This window comes from Aspergillus sclerotioniger, assembly GCF_003184525.1.
Source record: "Aspergillus sclerotioniger CBS 115572 chromosome Unknown BO94scaffold_21, whole genome shotgun sequence".
NCBI classification, from domain to species: domain Eukaryota; kingdom Fungi; phylum Ascomycota; class Eurotiomycetes; order Eurotiales; family Aspergillaceae; genus Aspergillus; species Aspergillus sclerotioniger.
Genome location: NW_020291011.1, coordinates 495,054 through 522,913, shown reverse-complemented (window position 1 = coordinate 522,913; position 27,860 = coordinate 495,054). Strand labels below are relative to the sequence as shown.

Genomic DNA, 27,860 nt, shown 5'->3' with positions numbered 1-27,860 from the left:
AGCTTCATCTTAGATGGTCCCATGAGGACTGGCAGGATCGGAGCAAGAGATTTGTAGGGAATATATTATGCGCGATGTTATGGAAATATATAAAAATTTACAACTGGTCTTTATTCATTCCTTCAATCTATGCTACTCCTGAAACTGTAAAAACCCATGTTCAGAATCATGCGTGGGTATATATAACAACCCAATGACACGATATATATTGTCTAAAGATTATCAAATGTAAATAGAACTTTCTGTGGCCAAAATCAACATAGGCTTACACTGCATGCGCAAGTGCCTCATTCTTATTCGATGAGCTTAGTCGTCTTGCATGATTACGGCGTTCAAAAGTTTATGGAGGTTTCACGATTACTGTCATCCAGTACAAGTATTCAAACATCAAATGTAACAAAGTTCAGAGGTCTATAGCTATGCGTGAACAGAGGGTATCTCAACCCTTCGTCGTCTCTGATATCATCCAAGCAAATAGCCTCCTATCTATCATCCACCGTCTACGAACTCCGAGACTCCAGACCACAAGATGTCATGAAACGGTATCAGTTAGGCCATAATGTCATAATCATGCGTGATCAGCGATGTTATGGATGCTGATGTCCATACGATCCTTCACCTTGGGAGGCTCTTCTTCCGTATGCTTGCGAGTGGTGCAGACGCTGACCTGGGGGACCTCAGACTCACTGGGGTCCTGCGCGGGGATGATGTTGCCCTTGTCGTCCAGCTTGACACCGTTGGCAGCCATGCGGAAGTCTTTCTCGCTGGCGAAGCCATGGGTGACAGCTTCCTTGGCACGGTCCAAGGCCTTGATCTTGCGACCCTCGCCTCGGAGCTTCTCCAGGTGGTCGAAGTAGCCTTCGGCGACTGGGGTAACGTAGTTACCACAGAACACACCGATTTCAAAATCACGCGGCTCAGACAATCCATTCTCCTGGGCAATCTCAGCACAGGCGCCCTTCAAGTCATCCAGTGTCTGGTAGATGACGCTGTCAGCGCCAATGTGCTTGGCGATATCCTCAACGCTGCGGTTGTGCGCAACAAGTTCGGTGGGTGACGCCAGATCGATACCATAGATGTGGGCATGCCTGTCAGAGTGGTTAGCAACTGAATGATCAAAGTATTGGAACCATAGCAACTTACGTGATCTCCGGCGAACAACTGGCAAAGTAGACCTTCTTAGCACCGGCTTCCCGGGCCATAGTGACGATCTCTCGGCTGGTTGTTCCTCGCACAATACTGTCATCAACCAAGAGGACATTTCGGTCCTTGAACTCGGCTTGCATAGCATTCAACTTGCGGCGGACACCCTTCTGCCGGGTCTTCTGCTCGGGCATGATGAAAGTACGGAACACGTAGCGGTTCTTAACGAAACCCTGGCAATAAGGCTTGTCCAGGTACCGCGCGACCGCTGCTGCAGATGTGGTGGATGTTTCGGGGATGGGGATAACGACGTCGATATCCTTGACCACTTCCGGTCCAAGAACATCGAGAACCCGGGCAGCCAGGCGATCACCCATGCGCTGACGGCTACGGTACACGCTGATACCATCAATGACAGAGTCAGGACGAGCAAAGTAGACGTATTCGAAGATGTCAGGAGCATAAGCCATCTTGGGAGCAACCTGGCGGAAGACAGGCTCGCAGCCCTTCTCGATGATAACAGCCTCACCGGGCTGGATGTCACGAATGTTGCTGAACCCAAGCTGATGGAGGGCAACCGACTCAGACGCCATCATGTAGTCGGTGCCCTCGCCGTCCAGCGAAGCTCTGGAACCGAGAACGAGAGGACGGATACCATACGAGTCACGGAAACCAAGGAGACCGAAGCCTGCAAGCATAGCAGCGCAAGCCCAGCCACCCTGGCATCTCTCATACATCCGGCTGAGACTGGCAAAAAGGTCTTCGGTGTTGACACGAGCCTTCTTCGTCTCACTCAGCTCGTCAGCCCAGATGTTCAACATCAACTCACTGTCGCTGTCGGTGTTGATGTGACGATGGGCTTCGAGATCCAGATATCTCTTCAGCTCAGGAGCATTGATCAAGTTGCCGTTGTGAGCCAGGCAGATACCATATGGACTGTTCACATAGAATGGCTGAGCCTCGGCGTTGGCACTGCTCCCGGCAGTGGGGTATCTCAGATGACCAATTCCCATGGAACCCGGAAGGTCCGCTACCCTGGCGCCATCGTTGAAAACTTTGGCCGCCATACCGTTCGACTTCAACTGATAGATGCGACCACCGGTTGCGCAAGTGGCAATTCCTGCTGCATCTTGACCTCTGTCTAATAGTAGAAAACAGGGTTAGTCCGAGTTTTTCCAGTGAACGGTTCCTGATCTAGAGGGCAAGACTCACGTTGAAGCAGGTAGAGTGCCTCATGAAGGTCGATGGCAGCGGAAGACGATGGGTTCGCCTGAATCAGAGCAATGATACCACACATGATGTCGGTGGTAGGATATTCTAGTGTTGAAGCATGAGATCAGCATACGCTCCAGTAATCATATGAACCAGGCAAAAGAAGATGAATGCATGTATAGTCAGATCGGAAAATATCCGCAATGATGCTTAGGAAGTCTAACATCTATAAAAAAAAACCGAAATTCATCATAGAGAGAAACAAAGACGGAAGGAAGACCAAAAGACAAGAAGACTAATCCTATACTCACATCCAAAAATTGGTCGAGAAAGTCGAGGGGACACAGGCACACACACAGTGTGGAGGGGTAGGAGAAAACGGAAATGGACTGGAGAAAAGATGGGATAGAGCCGGAACCGTCTATCGAGACATAACACGACTCATGCACAGGTAGTCAGTAGGTGGCGGGGAACGGCCAATGTCACGCCCACGGAGGGATCAGTAAAGCGAATAACATGGTTAAAGGAGTTTTTTTAGGAGAGAAAGGAAGAGAAGAGACGGCTCTCATCTTATTCTCCTCCTGTTCTTCTCCACTGCCAACCGAGTTAAAGGGAAGAATTTTTGCGGGTGCCGCTAAACCAAAGAAAATTTCACAAACCGGAGAAAGCCCCGGCCTTCCAGTATTGCCGATGCCGGACCTGACTCAGCCCCCACCCGTCCCTGCCATTGGTTGATCTGGGGTTGCGGGCTCAACCACTGAGATAAGGCCGCATCCCACCTGACCGATTACCTAAGGGCTCTGTTACAAACCGTGTCGGAGAGCGTCGGAGGGAGACCATCTTCCTCCGGGTGAAGCGATGCGTAGTGGTTGCCTAGCGCCAGTCATGTTAGAGGGCCGGAGTAGCTTTTGGTGGGCATGTGAACTTGGTGCGCCAGACTAGTGTAGCACCTTCACGCCCAGCCGCTCCTTTTAACCTGTCCGGAATAGCTTCATGTGAACTAACCCTATCTGGACGGAACGCTCTACCACCACATTTCTCTGCACACTAACACCTCAATACCTCACGCTTGCTTGCTGTACTCACATAGCTTTACCGTGCTTTCTTCTAGAATAATGCTGTCTGCCTGGCAGTTAATTGAACTCCCCCAGGGAATCTTCCTTTCTGTTGTAAGTTATTTAAAGGCCATGAATTCCCACCATGTCGTCTTTTCTTTCTTCCTCAACTCTGTGTTACTTCTCTCCCTCTTTACCTACGCTTCCAGTATTAGTCCAACCTTTACACTTCTTATCACATCCACTTTCAAAGCCCCTCACCTGTACGGACGGTAATCTTAGCTTAGACGAAAACTGTCATTGCTGTCTCCTTATTTACCCCTGACAATGAAACGAGCCCAGAGTTCCATCGATCTCACCGTGGTGGAGCCCGAGCCCATGGATATCGGCTCTCAGTCGGACTCGAGCGTCACCATCGACAACGATCCCGATCAAGTGCTTTTTATAGGCCGCAACCCAATATATCGGCCAATGATCGACCTTACGCAGGAGGGCCCTAAGGAGGGTGACTATCTTACTGACGCGGCCTACAACAGTCTTCTGAGGAACTGGCATAGGAACAGGCCAGCAACAAATCCCACAATCGACGAAAGACCCAAACGCGTTCTTAACGGTGGTCGTGTGAATGGCATTCTATACACCCCGGGGCAATCCTTTGAGCTCCATAACGGACATTTCATACGTGTCCAAACGATGTTCGAGAGCGCCACCGGGGAAGTCATGTTTAACGGACGACACCTGATCAGATCGGAACGTCATATACGCACATATCTCCCGAAACGGCCCAACGAGTTGATATGGATATCCAATGAGCCCGCAGAAATACCATTCCAGGCCATCAAGCGCTTTGTGAAAATCAACTTCACTAATTATTGCCATGTTGACAATGATATCCAGAAAGAAGGTCGTCCACACGACTTCTTTTGCCGGCTTAAGGAGCATGTTAGCATGAACATGCAGGAACCCAGCTCTTTGGAGTTTATATCTTTTGATGAAGCTGACGAGGGATTCCGACATGATCCAATTGTTTTACGTCGAACCTGGAGAGGCGAAACTCGTTCATTTGGAGCGGCAGATTCTCCCCTCACTATCACGCTCGAAGACGACGGAGTGGTTGATTTGACCGAACAAGGCATTCGCAGGGACCGGCGTCAATATACCTTTGGGGACGGGTTTTGTGGCGCAGGTGGCGTGTCTTGCGGTGCTCGCTCTGCCGGATTGCGTCCTACATGGGCATTCGATAATTCTGCTCATGCCGTCGCCACTTACCAACTTAACTTTAATGATGCACAATGCGAGGGATCAGATGTCTTCAATTTCCTTACAAATAACTACGATTTTCTCAAGGTTGATATTACTCATGGCTCGCCCCCGTGCCAGACGTTTTCGCCTGCGAAGACGGTCGAGTCGGCCAACGATGACGCCAACTCGGCGTGCATCTTTTCATGCTCTGATCTGATTAGAAGGGCGAGACCAAGGGTCCACACGATGGAGGAGACTTATGGACTGCTTGAGCGACACAAGGACATGCTGTATCGTGTAATTCAAGACTTTGTGGAGGTGGGATACTCGGTCCGGTGGACGTTGCTGAACTGTGTGGACTTTGGGGTCCCTCAGTATCGAAGACGACTGGTAATCATTGCCTCGGGGTAGGTTGCGCTGTCCTATTCAACCGCCAGTCACCTGTACTGATAGTCCATATAGTCCCGGAGAGAGGCTGCCTCCGTTCCCTAATCCGACTCATGGCCCCCCTGGTTCGGGTCTTCTAAAGTACGCCACCATCAACCAGGTAATCTCCCGGATTCCACAAGGAGCGCGGGATCATGACGTCGAAGGCGCCTATGAAAGGATGGTAAGGCACAGGACACCCTTCGACCCGGATCAGCAAGCTCGTACAATTACCTGTGGGGGCGGAGAAAGAAACTATCATCCCTCTGGGGAACGCGGCTTCACCAACCGTGAGTTTGCATGTCTGCAGACCTTTCCTTTAAGATTTCGATTCGGGCCTCGAGAGGTCCGAAAACAAATTGGTAATGCGGTGCCACCTATGCTGGCAGAAGCCCTTTATAAGGCGATAAAAGAATCATTGCACCAGACCGATGCGAAGGAATTGGGACAACAAGAGTGAGATCCCACTGGCGTAATGACTTGGGTTTCGTTGCCATGATTTCTGTCTTCCGATAGCCTTTGAGGAGCTTAGAATATTTTCAGCTTTCTCCTATTGAACACAATAATCGAACTTGAGTGGTCTTCTTTGTATCATCAATTATTCTGGAGCCATTGGTGTTTTTCGTGTCCTCTTGTTCCGGGTAGCATCAGCTGGTGGAGCCCCGACTGTCATGGCGCCGAAGCCAAAGATGGGGAGGATCCGCCGCAAGATCCACATGCTTCCCCTCCGGATTGATAGCCGCGGGAATGAAGTTGCCGGCCGACCGCGGGGACAGGGGCATCCATTTTCACTACCGACAGTGGACGGGTTGTTTTTGTACGTATCTGAGGCTTAGGGCAATGGCACAGCGTTGGCACTTGGCAGGCACTTGGGCTGGTGGGAGCTTGGTGCGTCCGAGACCTCCTGCATGATCTCAGCCGTAGTCAGTCAGCAAGGTGGTCCTCCTGCATGATACTAAGTCACTAGTACTCGACCGGACACTCTGATGAGCATTCATTTTGTTGAGGCCTGAGGGGTGGGTAGGAGAGAGAAAGAAGTCTTAAAGTCTGGTTCAGGCACGGTCCGGACTGAAATTGCGAAGGGCCATAGAGTTTCTGAATTTTGGGACTGCAGGCACGAGCCGGGGTTGACTTTGATCCATTGATGCCACGCCGATGGCTTCTTTTCTATGCTGCATGCCTCGCCTCCTGCCTGTACTTTCGGACAGCCGGCAATAACCGCGAAACGGCCTCGGTTCATGGCCGGGCGGTATGAGATCAGGGTGACTTTAGCTCACCGTCCCTTTCAGTAGCTACATTCATCCCCTCCGTTGCTTCCGCCCTTTCTTCTCCCTCTCTTATTTTTTTATTTCTTCTCGACTCTCCCCCCTCCCCTCTCTCCCCCTTCCTCTCCGACCAGGTGGCATTGCTACATTGCATCTCTTGGGTATTGCGCCCTCTCTCATCGTCTCCTGCATCATGTCTGCCTCCTGTTCAGCGTTGAGACGGCTGACCCACAGGTCTCCCCGCACTTGGCCGTCCCGCATCTCCTCCGTCTTCCGGCCTTTATCCTCCTCCCCCTCCGTTGTCCATCCCAGTCTCAGGACGTCCTCTGCTCTTCCTCGCGTGTCTCGCTTTTCCACCATGGCATCCCTTCAGCATGCAGCCCCCGTTATCCCCGGCGATAAGCCGTATGATCCGGAGATCAAGGACATGGCCGACTATATCCACAACTACGATGTGAACTCGGACTTGGCGGTATGAGGTTTCCCTGTTGTTACAATTTGTTCCACGCTCTGTGGTGTTTATCGCGCATTGTGCCTTGGGATTCTTTGTATGATTTGGTCTAACTGATGTCCTGTTTTTAGTATGACACCGCCCGTCTGGTGTTCCTCGATACGTTGGGATGCGGACTGGAGGCCTTGAAGTTCAAGGAATGTTCCAAGCTACTGGGCCCTGTCGTTGAAGGCACCGTGGTTCCCAATGGCACGCGTGTCCCAGGAACCCCTTACCAGCTTGACCCTGTCAATGGCGCTTTTAACATTGGCGCGATGATCCGCTGGCTGGACTACAACGATTGCTGGCTGGCTGCCGAATGGGGTCACCCCTCTGACAACTTGGGTGGAATCCTCGCTGTCGCCGACTGGGTTTCCCGCACCAACCGAGCCGGAGGAAACATCGCCAACGGCAAGATCTTTCAGGTCAAGGACGTCCTGGAGGCCATGATCAAGGCGCACGAGATCCAGGGTGTGCTGGCATTGGAGAACTCTTTCAACAAGGTTGGCCTGGATCACGTCCTCCTGGTCAAGGTTGCGACCACCGCTGTGGTTGCCAAGATGCTCGGTCTCAGCGAAAAGCAGACCGCTGATGCTATCACCCAGGCTTTCGTCGATGGCCAGTCTCTCCGTACCTACAGACACTCCCCCAACACCATGTCGAGGAAGTCCTGGGCTGCTGGTGATGCGTGCCAACGGGCGGTCAACCTCGTCTTGAAGGTGCAAAAGGGCGAGGGTGGCTTGCACACCGTCCTGTCTGCCCCTGTCTGGGGTTTCTACGATGTCCTGTTCAAGGGCAACAAGTTCCAGTTCCAGCGCCCCTACGGCAGCTACGTCATGGAAAATGTTCTCTTCAAGGTTTCCTACCCAGGTAAGCCTAGATCAAACCCTTGAATGGAATGAGGCTAACCGGATATCATCACAGCCGAATTCCACTCCCAGACTGCGATCGAAGCCGCTGAGATGGTGAACGTGAAGCTTAAGGCTCTGGGCAAGACCGCCGCAGACATCAAGGAGATCAGGAACCGCACTCACGAGGCGTGCGTCCGTATCATTGACAAGCAGTTCAAGGCGATGGACAACTTTGCCGATCGCGACCACTGTGTTCAGGTGAGGCCCACTAAAATTTTGGAGATGAATGCCGGACATGCATACTGATTGAACAACAGTACATGGTTGCGACCATGTTGGTTTTCAACCGACTCACTGCCAACGATTATGCCGATGGCTCCGAGGCTGCCACCTCCCCGCTCCTGGAGGATCTACGGAAGCGCATTTACTGTGTTGAGGATCCTCAGTTTACCAAGGATTACCACGACCCTGCCAAGCGCACCATCCCCAACGCTCTCACCGTGACCCTGAACGACGGAACGGTGCTCGACGAGATCGTCGTTGAGGCGCCCTTGGGTCACCGTCTGCGGCGCGAGGAGGCCAAGCCGGAGATTCTGGCCAAGTACAAGCGTCACTTGCAGGCTCACTTTGACCAGGCGCGCATTGACCAGCTTGTCGAGGTCGGCTGGAACCGCTCTGCACTTGAGAGCTACGATGTCGACAAGTACGTCGATCTGTACGTCAAGGACACGCTGGTGGCAGCTCAGTAGAGCTTAGTTGCATATGGGAATCGAAATGTTATACCACGTTGGGATATAAGTTGTTGGAATATGATGTATGAAATAAATGAACATTGGCCGGAATAGAGCTACTTTAGGAATTTACCGATGGTGGAATTAGTACAATACACGACGTGACTACGGATCAAGGCTCGGCTACGCCAAACGCTGCCGATTCCACCACTGCCATCTGTCCGTGCTAAGTGTCCCAGAAGTAGTCAGCTCCCATTGCAACGTCTACAGCAACACATGACGAACTATCATCGATCGATTCCGATGTCCGATCAGTATAGATGATACAATGTCCGACATCTATGCCTTGTCACCAAAGCGATTCAACGTTGCAGAAAGACACCGAGCCATCATGATGGAGTCTAGCAGTCACCAATACCATCGATACCAAACCCGTTATCAGAGCAGCGCACGGATCTCCCAAGGAATATCATTCGGCTAACTTGATGCAGGCCTGACAAGGAAATCTGGGGAAGACAGCTCAGCATCTCGCATCGGCTGTTGTCGATCGTGTCTGCCTTGCCGATACAGCCAATGATGGCGCTCGCGGGATGTGTAGACATCCAGGATATGGAATGGTGGCTGACATGGGATTGATAGGATGTGAGGGGATTCTTTCTAGCTGTAGTAGGGGTGGGGATGTATATAGAGGGAAGTATGCGCGGAAATGGTATGCTACAGACCCTGTGTTACGATTGTTTGTAAGACATGACGGAGTGTAACAACGAGATGAAGAGAGAGGACCGCAACAGTCATGAGGCCGCCAAGGCGAGCCTTGACACTGGTGTTCTGGAGCTGGAATCGACGCCCCAGTTCTCTGCTGAGGCGGAGAAGAGGCTGGTGAAGAAGATCGACTTTATGTTTGTTGAGTTGATGCGTATACTGTGTGAAGTGAAGGAGGCTGACGCTTACCAGGATCTTTCCCATCATGCTGGTCGCGTATATGATGTCCTTTATGGATCAACAGACGCTAGATTACTCGGCCATCAGGGGCCTTTTGGAGGATCTTGATCTCCATGGAATGGAGTATAGCTGGTCTTCCTCCATTTTTCTACTTTGGTTATCTCGCGTTCAGGTGAGTCCATGTCACAGCCGAATCTCATGGGTAATTCTGATGAGTATTTCCAGCTATCAGAGATTTTAATTGATGGTCAAGTTTCCCTTGGGGAAATACTTGGCCTGCACTTAGTACATTCACTCTTCTCGATACCACGGTATGTGCTTACCGTCTATAGTCTCTGTTGGGCCGTGGTCCTCGCATGCCATGCTGCTACCAATAACTTCACCGGACTCATGGTCGCGCGGTTCCTCCTTGAGAGGGTTGGGGGATTTTTTTCGGGGTGGTGGTGGTGGAGGGGGAGGAGGTTGGAGGGGTGAAGTGCTGGTTGGTTGCATGTAGTTGGGGTTGATGGATGGGATTCTGTGACTGTGGATGAGAGTATGGCTTGTTGATGGAGATCCATCTATTTAGGATTGAGCATTGCCTGAGCGTTTTGAGTGTTGTGATCTGTATGTCAAGAGGGATCGACTATAGACGTTAAGGGGATGGCATTCACTCATGAATTGATAATCGTATACTATAGGATACTGATACTATTTATTCATCTGCCTCGATCTCAAAATCTGCCTTCACTCTCTGCGCAAATTCCTCATCAACCAGAATTTGACACGCCACGACAGCCATCCCCGCCGCGCAGGCCAGACTGCGTTGATGCGCCTCGGGCGATCCAGCGCCGTTCGTGAAGAGAGGCGTATGGTTGACTCCCTCGGTCGCGATGGTGAAGAGGCCGTGGAATCCGGGGACGGCGTAAGACACGTTCCCTGTAGTCCACAGTTAGCATCTCTGCATGAGAGAGAGAGAGTATGTTAACATACCCATATCCGTGGACGCTCCAGTGAGTTTACTGGCTTGTCCAGCATTATTCAGCAGAGTATGGTGACCCATTGCGCGCATGACGGAGACATAGCTTTCGCAAATGGGGTTGTTGGTTTTGAGGTCGTCATATGAGATGCCCCTAATCCATTAGAACAGATTAAGAAATAGGGAAGGGAGGTCGTACCACTCGAACTGTACCCCACATCCTGTCGCTGTGGCAGCCGCCTCAAAGCAATTGACCACCTTCTCCGTCAACGCATTCAAGCTCTTTTTCGTCGGTGACCGAATGTAGTAATCCACTGTCGCTGACATCGGAATCACATTCGGTCTATCCCCGCCGTTCACAATGACACCGTGGATCCGCTGTGTTGGTAGAATCTGCTGCCGCAACAGCGAGATATTCACATACGCGGCCACAACTGCATCCAGGGCATTAACTCCCTCCCATGGTGCTGCCGCTGCGTGCGCCGGCTTCCCCGTAAACGTCACCGTAACTTTATCATTCGCCAGGAACCCTCCAGGCAGCACAGTCGCCATGCTCAGCAGCTCGGGGTGTCCGGGTGCCATGGGGATAGGATGCACCATCAAGCACGCATCAACGTCCTTGTAAGCGCCATTCTCGAGGAGACGCACTTTCCCACCCCCAGATTCCTCCGCCGGTGTGCCAAGTAGTCGGACAGTATAGCCGTGGTCTGGGGGTTGGGACTTTAGCGCTTCGCAGGTGGCGATGAAGGCGGCGATGGAGCTTGTCGCGATGAGGTTGTGACCGCAGGCGTGGCCGATGCCTGGGAGAGCGTCGTATTCGGCATTGAAAACGACGGCACGTCCCCCTATACCGTGGGTGTAGGTAATCTCGAAGGCAGTTGAGAGGCCGTAGGCAGAACGTTGGACGCGGTAGCCGGGGGTTGTGCATTGGAGGGTATCGAAGAGGGCGCAGATGTTGTCGTGGGCTTGGTGTTCGGCGTAACCTAGCTCGGGGGTGGCCCAGATCTGATTTGGTTAGGATGTGAAAGGATGTTTGGATGGAGGACAGGCTTGCCTTCTTGTTGATGTCTTGGAGCTCGGGGTCATGCTTGCAGAGGGCATCTTCCACGCTGGCGATGAAGCGTTGTTGGGTTGCTTCGAGGTGCATGGTTATGGTGGGTGTGGTTTAGTGGTAAATGGTAAGAACCAAAATTGAAGACCAGGACAACCTGGTTCTGAGCCGAGGGACATCTTATAGGGAGAAGGATCTCTCATTGTGGTGGATGGTTCTCCGCATCGATTGCGGAGATACGAGGGAGCTATCAGCGATATCTAGTGGTATCTGAGGTTATCGCGATGTCTCGGCAACTCGCGATTGCCGATTGCGATCACCTGACCGCTGCCGACGCAGCCAATCGGCGGGCGTGTCTCGGCAGGTTGCGGCCGAGGGCTTGCCGGGGCATGGATTCTCCGCTGCTCTCGTCTTTCTCTCTCCTTCATGTCTTTCCTGTTGGCCTATCTCGGCTCAGTTGGCGCCAATGGACCTGCTTCGCACCATCTTATGTGCTAGTCATACATGACATCCACGACGGAGGCTCCGCGAGCAAGTGGAGCATTTTGAGACGCGCCGGACTGATAGGCGATAGACGATAGACGATAGAGATGCATAGGCTCGGCAGGAAGACTCGGTCTAAGACCGGTAACGATCCCCGCCATTGCTGTCTTGCGCTCTTCTAGTCGTCACAGTCGGACTTACTGTAACACAGGCTGCCGCACGTGTAGAATCCGCAAGGTCAAATGTGACGAGGAGAAATTATTTGCCCCTGGCCAGGAAGAGCCGCAATGCAGGCGTTGCGCGGCGGCCCAAATCGTGTGCGAGTGGAAGGGCGGCCCTATCCCACGGGGTCCAGCCAAAGGGTCGGCAAAGGATGGTCGCGCAGTAACAAGGCGCTCCGACTGTCAGCCTGTTCCGGCTCCTACGCCTTCCCTGTCTCCCACGGGCAGCCCTGGGAATAGCATACAAGCAGCCAATTCGCTCGTCTTGTCTGTCTTTGATCGTTCCTGCTTGAGTTACCTCCAGGATTCCGCGCTGGTCGTGATTCTGGGCAAGCATTGGCCCTGGTCCACTGTTTCTTATGCGTACCACAAGATCGCAGTCAAAGAGCCCATGGTCATGAGCATGATGCTGGCGACTACTTCCAGTGAGATCAATCGATCGCTTCTGTACGACCGGGACAAGGCGGAGGCACAATTCTCCATCGAGAGCTTGTCCGACGTGGATAGTAGGCTACATTACGGTCGAGCTCTCTCGGGCCTCCAAGAAGCGCTGAAGCAGGACGTCAAGTCCCCGGAACACATTGAAGCTATTTTTATAACCTTGTGGATGATGATTGACTACGAGAACCGGTTTGGGAGCGGGATGGCTGGGATTAATATTCACATTTGCGGCATTGAGAGTTTACTCTTCAACCACGTCGTCCCGTCGCTTAAGCAGTTGGAACCTCCATATACCACAATGGCAGCAGATCCAACAGGCATAACGTGTGATACTGCAGACAAAACCCCGTACACAAGCCTAAGCCAACATCCCGTGCCACGGCAGGCTGTGGAAATCTCCAAGAGTAGGCTTCGACAGACAGCGGTCCCTCTGTTTCTGCTTTGGACCTTGTACTTTTTCACCCCTGGCGCTTTGCTCTCTGGCCCCGGGGCCGCAAGGCTCGATGCGGATTTGTTTCGATTCTTCATGCAAGAGGAAGCAGGAAGTGTGGGATTGAGCCTGTCCGAACTTTATAGGATGGGAAGACAGTCACCGTCCCGATTCTGGGGGGAGATGTACCCCACGACAGCTCAGCTGGATGATATGGAGAATCTCCCTGGCTTGACACTATATCACAAGAGCCATGTGATACAGTTCCGCATTACAGAGTTGTTTCGAGAAAGCGCCCCTTTGGAGAAAAACTGCGAGGAGATCATTGATGAACTCATCATGTTATCTGATGTAAGACTCATCGACCTGCATGCGACTCGGCATTTTCACGCATAGTTTGACATGGCTGACTTGGTTTATCAGGAATACGATATCTTGCTGTCTTCCGCCAAATCCGCTCCCTCGTGCGAGATCGTGGGCGACGGACGTCGCGTGATGGAAACGGTCTTTTGGGCAGCCATCACCTATTACGGCACGATTGTGTATCTTCACCTGTGCTGCAAGGACAATTTCGCCGAAGGATTCCAGCGTGCAGATCTGATGTCTCTGCATGACGCCGTTTGCCAGGTTTTGGAACTCTCCTTGAAGCTCCATCGCAGCCGACCGCACTTGATGGTGCGGATCATCTGGCCTCTTTTCATTGCAGGAATTGCCACATCCGACAGGATATACCAAGATTGGGTGTCTATCCGACTGCATGAGCTCGGCCGCTATGGGCTGAACTACAGCCGAGTCAGCGCTCGCTTCGACGAGATCATCCAAGGAGGTGATCCATTTGCACACGGCCAGAGACCCTTATGTGCATAGTAGCTTCACTAGACTGCCATGCGTGAGCCTGGATGCTCGGTGGCTATGATTAAAATGTGCAATATCCTGCGGATATGCTGATGTGTGGTTCTAGTAACTTCTGGAGTAAGAAGACCCCAGACAGCTACTACGTTCCAGTGATGTCAAACAAGGGTATAGCACCCCGCTAAGACTCTTCAGGACTTCTTATTCGCAGTTATGCTTGGTTTTATGACGTGACAATGCGTTCGTGGAGATGACCCGGAGAGGCGAGCCTGGTGGATCTGAGCGAACTTAGAGTTTGCCAATCATAATGCTAGTCTTGGCACAGTTATAGTCCAGGAAACACATGAGTTCCATTGCGGCCACTGGCTATTACTCGGTGGAATATGCTGTTTGACAAATCGGGCATCTATGCTGATGGTACTGGAACCATGCTGCGAGACAAGAAGCATGGAAAACATGGTGGCAGCGGTTGAGCACCAGGATGTTTCTCCCCCCGCACACTCGACCGGTCTCCATGGGGTCCTGCAGGTTGGTTTCATTGCGGGGTGATGGTGCGATACAGGCGGGCTCGGGGAAAGGGAGAGTATCTTGAGAGGCTGCGAGACCCGAGAGACAGATGGCACTACCAAGAAACGATACATCAGTCCTACGGATCAGTCGGTCCCCGCACCTGGGCCAAGCGTTGGCGCGACCAGGGATGGGCAGCCTTACCAGGATTCCTGGGCATATTGGCGGTCGCTGTGGTCCGCATGTGTCTGCTCTTCGAGCCATCGTTCCACTGACACCTGCCGCATGGTGCCGCCATGGGTGAGATTGCGAAGTTCGCTATCGCGTCGGGCGATTGTTCGGCGACGATGGTGCCACATCACAATGCTGGCTGATCAGATACGCGTTCTCCGCCAGACACGGATACCGAAGGTGACCTGCCAATAGGGGCCTGTGAAACACTCACAATGGGACCATACTCATGGCCGCAAACAACAGCACGGCTCCCACCACCACGCCCACGATCCCGGCCTTGTGGGTATCACCGGCCATCGACCACACGAGGAGGAACAAAGACAAGGACAAGGATGGACAGGTCGAATGCGACTGACTAGGCGACGCGTCGGGTAAATCGGCAGACAGGCAGCGTTTGATGCGCTACGATAGATAGATAGCCTTCCAACCAGCATCAGCAGGGCAGGAATGCAGTGGGGAGGGTTGCATGAGGGAGACCGGAATCGGATCCATCGCCGGCGGGGATGGAGAATCTCCGGCGACTGCGACCTCTGCATTTTAAGGTTGGCCTGCGACTGGCTCTCAGACCCCCCAAGCAACCTGCCAAGGCGACCCAACTCTCAGACGAGCAGCCCATCCGAGGCGGGATTGCCCCCCAGAGGTGCCAAGTCTCCGCGCTTCGGAACACCTTGGCGTTCCGCTGGGGCGAGACCGCCGCTGACCCAATCACAGCGAGTACAGGCGAAACCGACTCTCGGCCGGGCTCACGTGCGGCAATTGACTGGTCGTCTGCGTCATCATCGGGGAGGCGAGACGCCGCCGGCGACGCTCCCAAGGTTTATGCCAAGAGGCCTGGCCCGACCGGACGTGATTGGCGCTTGGCTGGCTCGGCATCGTGTTTGCTCTGGATATACACCACGCCAAGAGATATTCACAATCTCGGGCAAAGCTGGCAAGGCCTATAAAGGCGAGCCTCCTCCCCGGGATCAAGTCGGAGATCCAACGGATCTAGATCCTTTAGTGCCGCGGTGTATGGACTCTCATTCTATAGAGGATACAATCTACATGGCACCTCCGTGATTTCACTTATACCAGTAGACGCAACACTCGAGGACTACACATACAAGATGGACCCCGAGAAACAAACTCCACCTTCCTCCCAAATCCCGCTCTCCGCCCCCGCCCACACCCTCTCCGACATCACCGTCCTGCACGAGCTTACCGTCAACCCGGAAGACGGTCTCAGCATTCAGGAAGCCCAAAGCCGACTACAGAAATGGGGGACCAACGAGCTCGAAGGTGACGAGGGCATCTCCCTCGCAAAGATTATCATCCGCCAGATCGCCAACGCCATGATGCTGGTATGCCCCAACCCTACCTACTTGCCTTACCCTCTGAAATTCTCACCAACATTACCAGGTTCTCATTATCGCCATGGCCGTCAGCTTCGGCATCCAATCCTGGATCGAAGGCGGGGTGATTAGTGCCGTGATCGGGCTGAACATCGTCGTAGGCGTATACCAAGACTACGCAGCCGAAAAGACCATGGACTCGTTACGGGGCCTCAGTTCACCGACCGGAGTCGTGACCCGCGACGGCAAGACGGGTACCATTCCGGCCATCGAGATTGTCGTGGGCGATATGGTGGACCTGAAAGTAGGAGACACAGTTCCGGCTGATCTACGGTATGTCCCCTGTCTCCATGTTCAGGCAGCAAACTAATGCCCGGTAGACTAGTCGAAACCATGAATTTTGAAACCGACGAAGCCCTCCTCACCGGCGAATCCCTCCCCGTAGCTAAATCCTCCTCCGCTACCTTTCCCGCTGCCACGGGCCCTGGCGACCGTCTCAATATCGCCTACAGCTCTTCGACCGTCACCCGGGGCCGCGCGCGCGGTGTGGTGATTGGCACCGGTATGGGAACGGAAATTGGGGCCATCGCGGCGGCTCTTCGCGCCAAGGACCATCAGCATCGCCGGCCTGTGCGACGAGGACCTGGTGGCGAGACCAAGAAGCGGTGGTATGTGGCGGCGTGGACGTTGACGTGCACGGATGCCGTCGGCCGGTTCCTTGGAATCAATGTGGGGACACCGCTGCAACGGAAACTGAGCAAGTTGGCGTTGTTGCTGTTTGGGATTGCGGTCGTGTTTGCCGTCATCGTCATGGGCGCCAACGGGATGCGCAATGATAAGGAGGTCATTATCTATGCGGTCGCCACGGGATTGGCCATGATCCCGGCTTGTCTGGTGGTCGTGTTGACGGTGACCATGGCCGTGGGCACGAAGCAGATGGTGCACAGGAACGTGATTGTACGCAAGTTGGATTCCTTGGAGGCCTTGGGCGCCGTCACCAACATCTGTTCGGATAAGACGGGCACTCTGACGCAAGGACGCATGGTCGCCAAGAAGGCCTGGGTGCCTGCATTAGGTACCGTGTCGGTGGGCGTGTCCAAGGATCCCTTGGATCCAAACGAGGGCGAGTTGAGGGTTCGTGATGCCATGCCTGGGGAGAGCGATGAGGGGGGTGTTGCCGTGCCGCGGGACTTGGTGGCAGACAATGCCGTGCTGCAGCGGTATCTGGATGTCGCGGCCATGGCTAATCTGGCGCATGTGCATCGGTCCGAAGAGAACGGCCGGTGGCAGGCGCGTGGCGAGCCCACCGACATTGCCATTCAGGTGTTTGCGGCGCGCTTCGACTGGGGCCGCGACCGGTGGACCAAGGGCGAGAAGCCTGTCTGGAGCCAGCAGGCGGAATATCCGTTCGACTCGACGGTCAAGAAGATGTCGGTCATCTTCCGCCGCGGCGACGACGAACAGGATGTCATCTTCACCAAGGGCGCCGTGGAGCGCGTCCTCGACGCCTGCTCGTCCGTCATCTGGACCGCCGACTCAGCTCCTGTGTCCTTGTCCGATGATATGCGCGATACCATCCTGCAGAACATGGAAGCCCTGGCGCGCGAAGGATTGCGCGTGCTCGCCCTCGCCAGTCGGACCAGCTCCTTTGCATTCACCGACATCCCACCCCGCGACTCCATCGAGAAGGACCTCACCTTCGCCGGGCTGATCGGGCTCTACGACCCGCCTCGCCCAGAGACCGCAGGGGCCATTGAAGAGTGCCACCGCGCGGGGATCTCGGTGCATATGGTGACAGGCGACCACCCTGGTACGGCGCGCGCCATTGCCGCCCAAGTGGGCATCATCCCGTCGAACATGCAGCATTTGGCCCGCGACGTATCGGACAGTCTGGTCATGACAGCCAGCCAATTCGACGCCTTGACCGAGGCGGAAATTGATGCCCTCCCCACACTTCCCGCCGTGATTGCTCGCTGTGCTCCACACACTAAGGTACGGATGATCGATGCGCTGCACCGTCGCGGCCGCTACGCCGCGATGACAGGGGACGGAGTGAATGACTCGCCGTCGTTGAAGCGCGCAGACGTGGGCATCGCAATGGGACAATCCGGCAGTGACGTGGCCAAGGATGCATCAGAGCTGGTCCTGACTGACGACAACTTTGCGAGCATTATCAACGGTATTGAAGAGGGTCGACGCATTTTTGATAACATCCAGAAGTTCGTGCTGCATTTACTGGCAGAGAACGTGGGTCTGGCATTGACCCTACTCATTGGCCTGGTCTTCAAGGACGAGAACGGCCAGAGTGTGTTTCCAATCGCACCGGTTGAAATTCTCTGGATTATCATGATCACCTCCGGACTGCCAGATATCGGACTAGGGATGGAGAAAGCCGCGAGTGATGTGATGGATCGGCCACCGCAGAATGTATGTCCCCTCCTCCCTTTCCCCTCCCCCATCATCTCCAACCACATACCAATACTAATAAAACAACGAACAGAAAAACGGTATCTTCACCCCCGAAATCATCCTCGACACGCTCATCTACGGCCTCTGGATGGCAACCCTCAGTCTCAGCGCCTTCGCCCTGGTCCTTTTCGCCTGGGGCAACGGCGACCTCGCCACAGAATGCAACAGCAGTTACTCGTCCGCCTGCGACACCGTCTTCCGCGCCCGCGCCACCACCTTCGTCTGCATGACCTGGTTTGCCCTCCTCCTTGCCTGGGAAATGATGCATCTCCGAAAGAGTCTATTCAACATGCATGACCACAGCTCAACCTCCTCCTCAACTCCAAACTACAAAACCAAATTATTCTACTGGACCAAAGACATCTACACCAACATGACCCTCTTCTGGGGCATCGTGGTAGGATTCCTCCTCACTTTCCCCGTCCTTTACATCCCTGTGATCAATCACATCGTGTTCAAACATACGGGAATTAGCTGGGAATGGGGAGTGGTGTTTGTCGAGGCTGGGCTGTTTCTGGGGGGTGTGGAGGGGTGGAAGTTTATTAAACGGGGGTGGTTTAGACGGATGCAGTCAAAGACGTCCAAACACGAGAGGGATACTGGGGATGATGAGAAAGACAAAGGTGGATTTAGTCGGTTCACGACGTTGAGTCGCGAGGAAGGCGTGTTGGTGGGGTTGAAGGGGAGGGAGATTGTTTAGGTTAGTTTGGTTTCGATTTGATGCTTGCTTGCTTGTTTGCTTGATTAGGGTGTTGGAGTGTATATAGATGGATATATTGGTTGCTGATAGTTTGTATATAGTGTTCATTTTTTCTTTCTAGAGCCACTAGGTGTGGGATGGAATATTATGTTATGATATACTCTGTCTTTTGTTGTAGATTAATGAAGTAGGGTGAGAATAGAGCCTCGTCACTGCTAAATACCTTTTTATATTTCGATTCACGTTTCTAGGTAGGTAGGTAGGTAGGCTACTAGACAAGGAAATGAATGACTTAATAATAAAACATTCTATCTGAGCATATCCCCGTAGTATGCCATCATCTATCCCTCTCTATCTTAATAGTATACGATATGACGTGATGTATCTATCTATAACAAACCAGCATATATGAAAACCCACCCCTTTACAAAAGATACCAATCCCTTATTCTACTAGATCTACAAGACCCAACTGACTAACTACTCATTCATTCGATACCCCCTCCACCTCGCGATGTCTCGCCGTTTGACCCCGGAATACCTTCCGGCCGCGCAACATCCAATCCAGACCGATAATGACCGCAACGACCCCGTAGACTGCTGAGACGTAGTTCATGTCTATTCACTCTTGTCAGTTACATAATTTTCAGATATCTGAACCTAACAAAGAAAGGGAAACGTGCAAATAGGAGGGGGGGAGGGGAAGGAACATACTACTCGCCGTAACCGGATAAACAGACGGAAACGAATAAATCACAAGACAGAAAACCGTCCAAAGCAAGACCACAACATTACAAACGAGCCCTATCTTCCCAAGCCAGAACGGTCCATGGGGGATATTTTCCCTTCCGCGCCAGAGGAGACACACCACGGGGACTACATACGAGGTATATAGTAGCACAATGCAAGCGGTGACCATGCTATTGAAGGCTGTTGAGGAACCGAGATAGAGAAGTCCCAGGAGGCCGACGATGAAGCAGCTTGTGCTGTGGGCGTTTAACGGGATATCGAGGGTCGGATGAATACGGGCAAGAAAGGACGGACACGGAAGGCCTTTATCACGAGCAAACGACCAACAGAGACGAGATTGCCACGTATGACAGGCGATTTGGCAACCGATTCCGGTGACGAGGATGAGGGATTCGAGGACGATAGCGGCGGGTTTGTTGTGGAGGGCTTGGTAGAAGAGGGCGAGGATGGGGACGCCGGTGGGGGAGGAGAGGATGGGGTCGAGGTCGGTGAGGGAGAAGAAGATGGAGATGCAGTAGGTCCAGGAGGTGAGGAAGCCGATGAGGACGGTGGAGAGGATGGCGATGGGGATGGAGCGTTCCGGGTGGGAGACTTCTTCGGCGAGGTGGGTGGCGGAGTCGAGGCAGGCGAAGACCCAGTTTGGGTTGATGAGGCCGACGAGGAAGGCGATGCCGTCGGAGGGCCAGCCGGTGGAGTTGACGAAGTGGGTGAAGACGAAGGAAGGGGAGGCGTGGGAGGGGGAGGCGGCGGGAACGGTGATGAGGATGATGGTGAAGGAGAGGAGGGAGATGTAGAGGGTGGTGGTGGCGACGGTGGGGAGGAGTTTGCCGACGCAGTTGAAGAGGAAGGCGAAGAAGTTGATGATTTGGTAGGCGACGACGGTGTGCCAGGGTTGGGGGATGCTGGGGATGTTAGATAGAGGCTGTGGGTGGGTGTAGTTAGGGTTTGACATACAAATGTGGATGGGAGAGCTGCCACATGCCGACGCCGGCGGAGGCTAGGCTTAAGGCGACGCTGGCGCAGGTGAAAATGGCGCCGGCCCAGGCCAGCCAGCCGGTTAGATAGGATGCGAACGAGGCGTATTGGCGAGGGGCGAGCTCGCTGGCCCAGAAGTATTGGCCGCCGGCGTTGGGCATGGCCGATGCCAGTTCGGAGAGGGTGACGCCGACGCAAATCGAGATGAAGGCGATCCAGGGGATGCCGTAGATGGTCAGGACGGTGCCTCCGGAGTTGATGCCGGTGATCAAGGAGGCAGAGATGCCAAACCATGAGTTGGCCAGCGAAAAGGCGACGCCCAGCAGGGACAGCACGGAGAAGTTCCGTTGCATGTCCTGCGTGTAGCCCATCTCTGCCAGCTTCCTGGCATCGTCGTCGAGACTGGTAGAGTCCCCACTGGCCGGGCTGGCCGGGGATACGTTGGCTTTGGCGGTGTCCATGTTGTGTAAGGAACACTACTATAAGAAGATCGGGGAATCATCTGGGGGAGTGCGGGGGAGGCGCTGAAATAGTCGCGTGGAGGTGGTATGCGAGGGTTGCAGCAGCCCGCCGATCTCACGCACGATGGCCACGCTGCAGCCAGTTGCATCGAGAAGTCGACTGCAGCAGGTCAGCTTCAGCATCTGCCCCGCTCGGGTGGGCAAGGAATGCTTGGCTGGGCAACTGACGGACATTACCTACTGGGCTGAACCTTGAACAGAGCACCAGATACAGCCATAAGCATGTTCATTCAGCAATCAAAAGTCTACATCTATATACTCATCAAGCCTCATTAAGCAAAGCAACCAGCCAACCGTCTATCAAAGGAAAAAAAGGTCTAAATCACACCGCTGTCGATGCAAGCAAATCATAAACCAGAACAATTACTCTTCGTCATCCGTGTCCACCGGCTTGGGCGTGCCCTTGGGCGACTGCAGCCATTCCAGGTGACGCAGGCGCCGGCGCGCCTCGCGCTCCTTCAACTGAGCGCGCGTCAGCTTCTTCTTCTTGCGGGCCTTGAACTTCAGCTCGCCCTGCTCCTCGGCGCCCGAGTTGACCGCCGACGCGGCCGCACTCGTCACCGTCGAGTTGACGGCGGTGCTGCCCGGCTGGGGCGAGCTGGCGGCGCTGTCCTCGAACCGGTCGAGCGCGACGGCGTTGTTGGTGCGCGACACAATGCGACCGTCAGCCACGTGCAGCTGCTCCGGGCAGAGCGCGCCCACAAACTCCTCGTTGTGGGAAATCATCACCACACCACCCTTGAAGTCCCGGATGGCCACGGCCAAGCCGCCCAGCGAGTCACGGTCCAAGAAGTTGGTCGGCTCGTCCAGGACGAGCAAGTGGGGGTTGTTCCACATGGCTCCCGCCAGCACGACCTTGACCTTCTGTCCACCGGACAGACCCGAGATCTCGTTGTGGTTGGCGATCTCGGGGTCCAGGCCGACGTCCTCGAAGTGCTTCGAGATGACCTTGGGGTCCAGGACACGGAAGCCGAGACCCTCGCGGGACGCCTCGTGGTCGTCGAACTCCTGGATCAGCTTGAAGAAACCGAGGTTGAGCAGGGTCTCACGAGAGATCATGGTGTTGTGCTTGGGCAACAGACCAATCCATTTACTGCGATAGGTTAGATGCGGCGGATGTGCAAGGGGACCGGAAATACTTACACCTCGTACTGGAACGACTTCTTCCACTTCTGACGACCAATGAGCGCCTCAATCCGGCGGGGTCCACGGCCATCACCCAGGTCCACTGGCTTCTCCAGCTGAGCCTTGTCCTCCTCGGTAAGGATACGGGTCTGCTTCATGTGCACCTCACGGTCGTCACCGTTGGCGTAACGCCACTGCAGGTACTGGCTGGGAGTCTTCTCCAAGTGCATCTCGACGTGCTCCAGGGCGTGCTGCTTGATGTATCCGATACGCAGGTTGGGGTGCTTCTCCACCTTACCGGTCTGAGGAATGGTCTCGCCCGTGAGCATCTTGATGAAGGTCGATTTACCGGCACCGTTGCCTCCGATGATGGCAACACGGGACGACAGCGTCAGCGACAGGGAGGCCTCGGAGAGAGACGGCTTGCTGGCTCCGGGGTAGGTGTAGGAGCAGTTGGTCATCCGGAGGATCGAGCGGGTGTTGGACTTGATACCAGAGAGGATACCGGGGGCAGGGAACTTGAACTGCACGATACTCGCCGACAGGGTGTAGTAACTCTTGGCCTCGGGCTTGACCTTGACGAAACTGGTGACTGTTAGTAAAATTCAGACCGGAACGACGGGTTGACTTACTCGGCCAGGTTACCCTTGTAGCAGACCAGCTTCTTCTGTTCGTAGTGGTAGATGTCCGTGCAGACCTCGTCGAGGAAACCGGAGTCGTGAGAGACGATCAGACTGGTGATATCGGTGTGTTTCTTCAGGTACTCCTGAAGCCACTTGACGTTGGCCACATCCAGGTGGTTAGTCGGTTCGTCCAGCAAGAGAACATCCGCCTTCTGGAGCATCGCACGGGCCAGAGCCAGCTTCATCTTCCACCCACCAGACAGGGATCCCACGCGCTGGTTCTGACGGCCCTCGGGGCCGTCGGTGAAGCCGAACTCAAGCAACACGCTGCGAATGTGCTCCTCGCCCTCCTTGGCGATGAGGGGGTCCTTCTGGACATACTCGAAGATGCTCAGGTCGGCATCCTCGCCCTGGTTGTGCTCGACAAAGCAGGTCCGGACCTCGCTCTGCGGCGGGAAGCCCTCGAGCTTCTCGTTGGCGATACTGCGCATGAGCGTCGACTTACCGGCACCGTTGCGACCGCACAGACCGTAACGGTGTCCCTTCAGCAGGCGAAGGTTGGTGTGCGACAGCAGCAGCATACCACCGTAGGCCAGGGAGAAGTTGGCATTGACAATCTCCACCTCGTTGGGGTCGTCCGGAATGGGCTTGCCGAACTTGCGGTGGTCCTCTTCGATGAAGTGCTCTTGAACGGCGGCGGCGACCTCGTCGTGCTTGCCATCCTGCAGCAGACCGCGCAGGTACGGGGCGACACAGGCGGGGATACGGTCGTGCATGCGGCAGTTGACGTCCTCACGGACCATCTCGGCAATGTAGTTCTTGCCCAGGGTAAAGAGGGTGGCATCCTCGGGATGAGCGAGACCGCCGTGCTCCTGGATCTTAGCATCGAGCACCACCATGACCTCCTCGGGGGTGATCTTCACAATCACACCCTGGGCCACATCCTTATCGGCCATGGCCTTCTCGATGACGTCCAAGGCACGGGTGGCCAGCTCACGGACTTCCGGCAGAGAGGCACGGTCCTTGACGCGCTGCACACCGGGCTTGAGCTTGGGCAAGAAGGTACGGGCTTCGGCGGGGTCGTGGACAAGCTTGGTCAGGTTCTCGACGACGACGACGGTCTGGCGCAGCGTCTCCTGGGGCGTCGTGGGGGCGTTCAGCGAACGCTCGAGCAGGGGAGTCAGCAGCGCAAGGACGGGGGAGGTGACGATGGCGACGAAGGTGGTCTGGGAAAGGGCATGGATGGCCTTCTGGAGGGTCTGCTCGGACGGCTGCTCCATGGTCTTGATGAGCAGGGGAATGCGGGGAGCCACATCATCGTTGGACAGGAGGGTGGTGATGGCGTTCATAGCCTTGATGGACTTCTTAGCGACCTCGTTCTTCAGATCGTGCATGCCGGACTCGACCAGGGGGATCAGATCCTTCAGGGTCTTGCCCATGGCCTCGCGCAGGACGTCCTTCTCGCGCTCCTCCTCCAGGGTGCCGGTACCCATCTGGGCCTTGCTAGCCATCTTCTCGATGAGCGAGTAGGCGCCGACGAAACCCTGCCACTTGGCGGTGTTCTGGTGGAGATAGGCGGTGATGGCGGGGAGAAGGGCATTGACCAGGGCCTCGGCCTTGAGGCAGCCGAACAGGGCGTCGATGGCATACTGAGCAGCATCGCGCACGACGGCACCCTTGTCGGCCAGCAGATCGAGGGCCAGGTTCAGGACGCCGCCGTCCTGGAGGAGAAAGACGACTTCGCTCAGAGGGTGTTCACGGGGGAAACGCTCGAAGAGGGCGCCCAAGATGAGCATGGCACTTTCACGGCGAGCGCCATTCTTCTTATCGGTGGCAGCCTTCTTGATCTCGGGAAGGATGTTGTATTTCTGGAAACCGGAGCAGCCGACACTCTGGATGAGCAGGTTGGTGAGGGCGTAGGCGGCATCCAGCGACTGCTGAGAGGTCTCGGCGTTGAAGATGGTGTTGACGATGGAGGCGATCTCCTCGGAGGTGGGGGGGATGCCGGAGGGGGTCTTGGAGACGACGGTGGTCATGGCTGGGGTAGGGGATTCAGGGTGAGGCATGATATCGTATGATCAATGTGGGTTGATCCAAGGCTTCGCACCGGCCGGCGTGCAGCCTGTGAGAATATAGAAAAAGAAACCACAAACAATGAAGAGAAAACCACAAAACTTTTAACAGGCAATCCTCGAGAAGGATGCGGAAGAGCAGAACAACACGGGGTATACAACAACGACAAGGGAAAAGAGAAGAGGGGAGAGTGGGAGGGAGAAGAGAGGAGGAAAGCCGCGCAGAGGGAAAAAGCGAGATGGAGGCGGGGCCGATAACAAAGCTGAGGATTTTTAGGCGGCGGCCCATTGGATCGGGCGAGAAATCTCTGCCTGAGGCGGATGCTAGCCTATCATGTCCGCACGGTGGCGGTGCAGCTGAGTAAGCAGAATATTACTGCCCGATATATAAGGTGTCATTATCACCACAGATGCCTGAGGTGTGCATAGCCTCTGCCTGATGCATGCCTGAGGAACAACAGACAACGGCTTACCCGATTGGGGTTACCCCGCACGGGGCCCACCGCGCGGCACCCAAAATGGAGACTTGAAGGAGTCCACTTGATTCCACCGAGTCCACTTCACATGGGCTCCCCTTCACAATGGACTGATGGACACTCCGTCCATGGACCCAACCATTGATGCACTGGATGGCCAAACTCACATTCTCGTTGCCCGCATGGCTCTGCGCTCCCCTCATCCGCGAGTGGCCTTGCATACCAGGCTGACCCCTCTCAAACCAACCACCGAGGGACGGACGGCCGGGATCTGCAGGCGAAAGAATCTAATTACACCATGATGATACTAAAGATGCAGCGCGATGCTCTACTGCAGACTAGACAGTGACTAGCCTGGCCACCGGCTGGAAGTCATCGGCGGTGAGGATGGGATTGCTGACTGACCTCCGCATGCAGCCGTGCCTTGCCTCGGCCTGTTCAACACCGCGGCCAACCGGACTCTCTCTCTGCCACACTGCCACTCTTCCACACACTCTCTCTTTCTTTCTCCTCCCCGGTCACTTCCCCTGGCCTCAGCTATCCTCCCCAGCTGTACATAACCCCTTTCGCTCGCTCCTCGTCAACGTATATACACACCTCAATCATTCAATCACCTCACCATGGCCCTCCCGATGTCCATACGTCCAACAACCCGCCATGCCTCCCGGCTGGCCCAGGTACATCCTTCCCCTTCATTACTCTCCGTCTCACCACTAACCCCTCCAAAAGTCTCTCCGTACCAGCCGGTCCTACAGCACCGAACCCGATCTCAAAACCACCCTCAAATCCGTTATACCCGACAAACGTGAGCTCTTCCAAGAAGTAAAAGCCCGCAGCGATACCGTCGTCGGCGAGGTCAAGATTGGCAGCATAATCGGTGGTATGCGCGGCCTCAAATCCATGCTCTGGGAGGGTTCCGTCCTCGACCCGGAAGAAGGCATCCGCTTCCACGGCAAGACAATCAAGGACTGCCAACGGGAACTCCCCAAGGGCACCACGGGCACCGAAATGCTCCCTGAAGCCATGTTCTGGTTGCTCCTGACCGGCCAGGTCCCTACCACTAGCCAAGTGCGGGCGTTCTCGCGCGAACTCGCCGAAAAGTCCCATCTCCCAGACCACATCCTCGGACTCATCAAGTCCTTCCCGCGCAACATGCATCCCATGACCCAGCTGTCCATCGCCGTCGCAGCCCTCAACACCGAATCGGCATTCGCCAAGGCCTACGAGCGCGGCCTCAACAAGGCAGAATACTGGGAACCGACCTTCGACGACAGCATCTCACTCCTGGCTAAGATCCCTCGCGTCGCAGCATTAGTCTTCAGACCAGACGAGGTCGACATCGTCGGGAGACAGACCCTCGACGCGACACAAGATTGGTCCCACAACTTCGCCGAACTCCTAGGCAAGGGCGGCTCCGAACACGCCGACTTCCACGACCTCCTCCGTCTATACCTCGCCCTACACGGCGACCACGAAGGCGGCAACGTCTCCGCCCACGCCACCCACCTCGTCGGCAGCGCCCTCAGCGACCCCTTCCTCAGCTACAGTGCGGGACTTCTCGGCCTCGCAGGGCCCCTCCACGGCCTCGCCGCGCAGGAAGTTCTACGCTGGATCCTCGCCATGCAAGAGAAAATCGGCACCCAGCTCACCGACGACTCAGTGCGCACCTACCTCTGGGATACGTTGAAATCCGGCCGTGTCGTCCCAGGCTACGGCCACGGAGTGCTGCGCAAGCCCGACCCGCGCTTCGAAGCCTTAATGGACTTTGCCGCGACAAGAGAAGACGTCCTCGCCAACCCGGTCTTCCAACTCGTGAAGAAGAACTCGGAAATTGCCCCCGCAGTACTCACCGAACATGGAAAGGTAGCTCCCTTCCGCTCTCCCCCATTACCCCCTCCTTGCTAGATAGCAACTAACCATGAATATGAATAGACGAAAAACCCCCACCCCAACGTCGACGCCGCCTCCGGCGTCCTCTTCTACCACTACGGCTTCCAGCAGCCGCTATACTACACCGTGACGTTCGGAGTCAGTCGGGCGCTGGGCCCCTTGGTACAGTTGATTTGGGATCGGGCATTGGGACTGCCAATTGAGAGACCGAAGAGTATTAATTTGCTGGGATTGAGAAAGTAGATTGGCTTCCTTTCCCCTTTTGTGGATACTTGGATTTTTCTATTTTTCGCTATACCATCTGAGGCTGTCTTCAGCTCGCATATATGCGTTGATATCATTTGGATGATTTATCACGGTCATTTGAGATCAGTTGAGATATATCGTATCTAGCC

The 27,860-nt window shown here is 54.8% G+C and overlaps 11 protein-coding genes across 11 annotated transcripts; 6 read left to right on the top strand and 5 right to left on the bottom strand.

The window, feature by feature from the left end:
- Positions 1–492: 492 nt before the first annotated feature.
- BO94DRAFT_152281 (amidophosphoribosyltransferase) lies at positions 493–2,741 on the bottom strand. The gene is made up of 4 exons (XM_025605808.1): positions 2,667–2,741; positions 2,356–2,460; positions 1,144–2,284; positions 493–1,088 (listed from the first exon to the last, which is right to left on the bottom strand). Exons 2-4 carry the CDS (start codon positions 2,438–2,440, stop codon positions 569–571), a joined length of 1,746 nt encoding a protein of 581 aa, XP_025465510.1. The 5' UTR covers positions 2,441–2,460; positions 2,667–2,741; the 3' UTR covers positions 493–568.
- Positions 2,742–3,788: 1,047 nt separating this feature from the next.
- Positions 3,789–5,538, top strand: BO94DRAFT_558301 (S-adenosyl-L-methionine-dependent methyltransferase; the record flags this gene model as incomplete). Its single annotated transcript, XM_025614001.1, has 2 exons — positions 3,789–5,059; positions 5,115–5,538. 2 exons carry the CDS (start codon positions 3,789–3,791, stop codon positions 5,536–5,538), a joined length of 1,695 nt encoding a protein of 564 aa, XP_025465509.1.
- Positions 5,539–6,536: 998 nt separating this feature from the next.
- BO94DRAFT_558300 (putative 2-methylcitrate dehydratase) lies at positions 6,537–8,433 on the top strand (the record flags this gene model as incomplete). Its single annotated transcript, XM_025614000.1, has 4 exons — positions 6,537–6,815; positions 6,926–7,703; positions 7,758–7,942; positions 8,002–8,433. The coding sequence occupies 4 exons, from the start codon at positions 6,537–6,539 to the stop codon at positions 8,431–8,433; spliced, it is 1,674 nt and encodes a 557-aa protein (XP_025465508.1).
- A 750-nt stretch (positions 8,434–9,183) lies between these two features.
- On the top strand, positions 9,184–9,598 carry BO94DRAFT_587647 (putative MFS allantoate transporter; the record flags this gene model as incomplete). Its single annotated transcript, XM_025615843.1, has 3 exons — positions 9,184–9,314; positions 9,370–9,529; positions 9,590–9,598. 3 exons carry the CDS (start codon positions 9,184–9,186, stop codon positions 9,596–9,598), a joined length of 300 nt encoding a protein of 99 aa, XP_025465507.1.
- A 401-nt stretch (positions 9,599–9,999) lies between these two features.
- Positions 10,000–11,600, bottom strand: BO94DRAFT_537053 (M20 family metallopeptidase). The gene is made up of 4 exons (XM_025612183.1): positions 11,370–11,600; positions 10,515–11,320; positions 10,330–10,469; positions 10,000–10,275 (listed from the first exon to the last, which is right to left on the bottom strand). The coding sequence occupies exons 1-4, from the start codon at positions 11,460–11,462 to the stop codon at positions 10,052–10,054; spliced, it is 1,263 nt and encodes a 420-aa protein (XP_025465506.1). The 5' UTR covers positions 11,463–11,600; the 3' UTR covers positions 10,000–10,051.
- A 356-nt stretch (positions 11,601–11,956) lies between these two features.
- BO94DRAFT_548194 (uncharacterized protein) lies at positions 11,957–13,808 on the top strand (the record flags this gene model as incomplete). Its single annotated transcript, XM_025613384.1, has 3 exons — positions 11,957–11,993; positions 12,061–13,292; positions 13,365–13,808. The coding sequence occupies 3 exons, from the start codon at positions 11,957–11,959 to the stop codon at positions 13,806–13,808; spliced, it is 1,713 nt and encodes a 570-aa protein (XP_025465505.1).
- A 164-nt stretch (positions 13,809–13,972) lies between these two features.
- Positions 13,973–15,027, bottom strand: BO94DRAFT_625998 (uncharacterized protein). Its single transcript, XM_025617327.1, has 3 exons — positions 14,746–15,027; positions 14,505–14,666; positions 13,973–14,415 (listed from the first exon to the last, which is right to left on the bottom strand). The coding sequence occupies exons 1-3, from the start codon at positions 14,829–14,831 to the stop codon at positions 14,163–14,165; spliced, it is 501 nt and encodes a 166-aa protein (XP_025465504.1). The 5' UTR covers positions 14,832–15,027; the 3' UTR covers positions 13,973–14,162.
- A 613-nt stretch (positions 15,028–15,640) lies between these two features.
- On the top strand, positions 15,641–19,034 carry BO94DRAFT_470359 (potassium/sodium eff; the record flags this gene model as incomplete). Its single annotated transcript, XM_025608327.1, has 4 exons — positions 15,641–15,874; positions 15,933–16,198; positions 16,246–18,292; positions 18,366–19,034. The coding sequence occupies 4 exons, from the start codon at positions 15,641–15,643 to the stop codon at positions 19,032–19,034; spliced, it is 3,216 nt and encodes a 1,071-aa protein (XP_025465503.1).
- A 289-nt stretch (positions 19,035–19,323) lies between these two features.
- BO94DRAFT_496457 (amino acid transporter) lies at positions 19,324–21,219 on the bottom strand (the record flags this gene model as incomplete). Its single annotated transcript, XM_025609294.1, has 3 exons — positions 19,324–19,651; positions 19,748–20,685; positions 20,738–21,219. 3 exons carry the CDS (start codon positions 21,217–21,219, stop codon positions 19,518–19,520), a joined length of 1,554 nt encoding a protein of 517 aa, XP_025465502.1. The 3' UTR covers positions 19,324–19,517.
- A 270-nt stretch (positions 21,220–21,489) lies between these two features.
- BO94DRAFT_496454 (putative mRNA-nucleus export ATPase (Elf1)) lies at positions 21,490–25,312 on the bottom strand. Its single transcript, XM_025609293.1, has 3 exons — positions 23,037–25,312; positions 22,423–22,989; positions 21,490–22,372 (listed from the first exon to the last, which is right to left on the bottom strand). Exons 1-3 carry the CDS (start codon positions 25,091–25,093, stop codon positions 21,643–21,645), a joined length of 3,354 nt encoding a protein of 1,117 aa, XP_025465501.1. The 5' UTR covers positions 25,094–25,312; the 3' UTR covers positions 21,490–21,642.
- A 724-nt stretch (positions 25,313–26,036) lies between these two features.
- On the top strand, positions 26,037–27,844 carry mcsA (putative citrate synthase Cit1). The gene is made up of 3 exons (XM_025605806.1): positions 26,037–26,252; positions 26,305–27,438; positions 27,508–27,844. Exons 1-3 carry the CDS (start codon positions 26,196–26,198, stop codon positions 27,706–27,708), a joined length of 1,392 nt encoding a protein of 463 aa, XP_025465500.1. The 5' UTR covers positions 26,037–26,195; the 3' UTR covers positions 27,709–27,844.
- Positions 27,845–27,860: the final 16 nt, after the last annotated feature.

Coding starts and splice junctions, on each gene's coding strand:
- BO94DRAFT_152281 (XM_025605808.1), bottom strand. CDS start 2,440: ATGTGTGGTATCATTGCTCTGATTCAGGCGAACCCATCGTCTTCCGCT. Junction 2,285..2,355: donor GGCACTCTACCTGCTTCAAC/GTGAGTCTTGCC, acceptor TTCTACTATTAG/ACAGAGGTCAAGATGCAGCA. Junction 1,089..1,143: donor AGTTGTTCGCCGGAGATCAC/GTAAGTTGCTAT, acceptor CCACTCTGACAG/GCATGCCCACATCTATGGTA.
- BO94DRAFT_537053 (XM_025612183.1), bottom strand. CDS start 11,462: ATGCACCTCGAAGCAACCCAACAACGCTTCATCGCCAGCGTGGAAGAT. Junction 11,321..11,369: donor TCCAAGACATCAACAAGAAG/GCAAGCCTGTCC, acceptor TAACCAAATCAG/ATCTGGGCCACCCCCGAGCT. Junction 10,470..10,514: donor TGTGGGGTACAGTTCGAGTG/GTACGACCTCCC, acceptor CTAATGGATTAG/GGGCATCTCATATGACGACC.
- BO94DRAFT_625998 (XM_025617327.1), bottom strand. CDS start 14,831: ATGGCCGGTGATACCCACAAGGCCGGGATCGTGGGCGTGGTGGTGGGA. Junction 14,667..14,745: donor GCCATGAGTATGGTCCCATT/GTGAGTGTTTCA, acceptor CTGATCAGCCAG/CATTGTGATGTGGCACCATC. Junction 14,416..14,504: donor CAATATGCCCAGGAATCCTG/GTAAGGCTGCCC, acceptor GTTTCTTGGTAG/TGCCATCTGTCTCTCGGGTC.
- BO94DRAFT_496454 (XM_025609293.1), bottom strand. CDS start 25,093: ATGCCTCACCCTGAATCCCCTACCCCAGCCATGACCACCGTCGTCTCC. Junction 22,990..23,036: donor TACAAGGGTAACCTGGCCGA/GTAAGTCAACCC, acceptor AACAGTCACCAG/TTTCGTCAAGGTCAAGCCCG. Junction 22,373..22,422: donor AAGTCGTTCCAGTACGAGGT/GTAAGTATTTCC, acceptor AACCTATCGCAG/TAAATGGATTGGTCTGTTGC.
- mcsA (XM_025605806.1), top strand. CDS start 26,196: ATGGCCCTCCCGATGTCCATACGTCCAACAACCCGCCATGCCTCCCGG. Junction 26,253..26,304: donor ATGCCTCCCGGCTGGCCCAG/GTACATCCTTCC, acceptor CCCCTCCAAAAG/TCTCTCCGTACCAGCCGGTC. Junction 27,439..27,507: donor TACTCACCGAACATGGAAAG/GTAGCTCCCTTC, acceptor GAATATGAATAG/ACGAAAAACCCCCACCCCAA.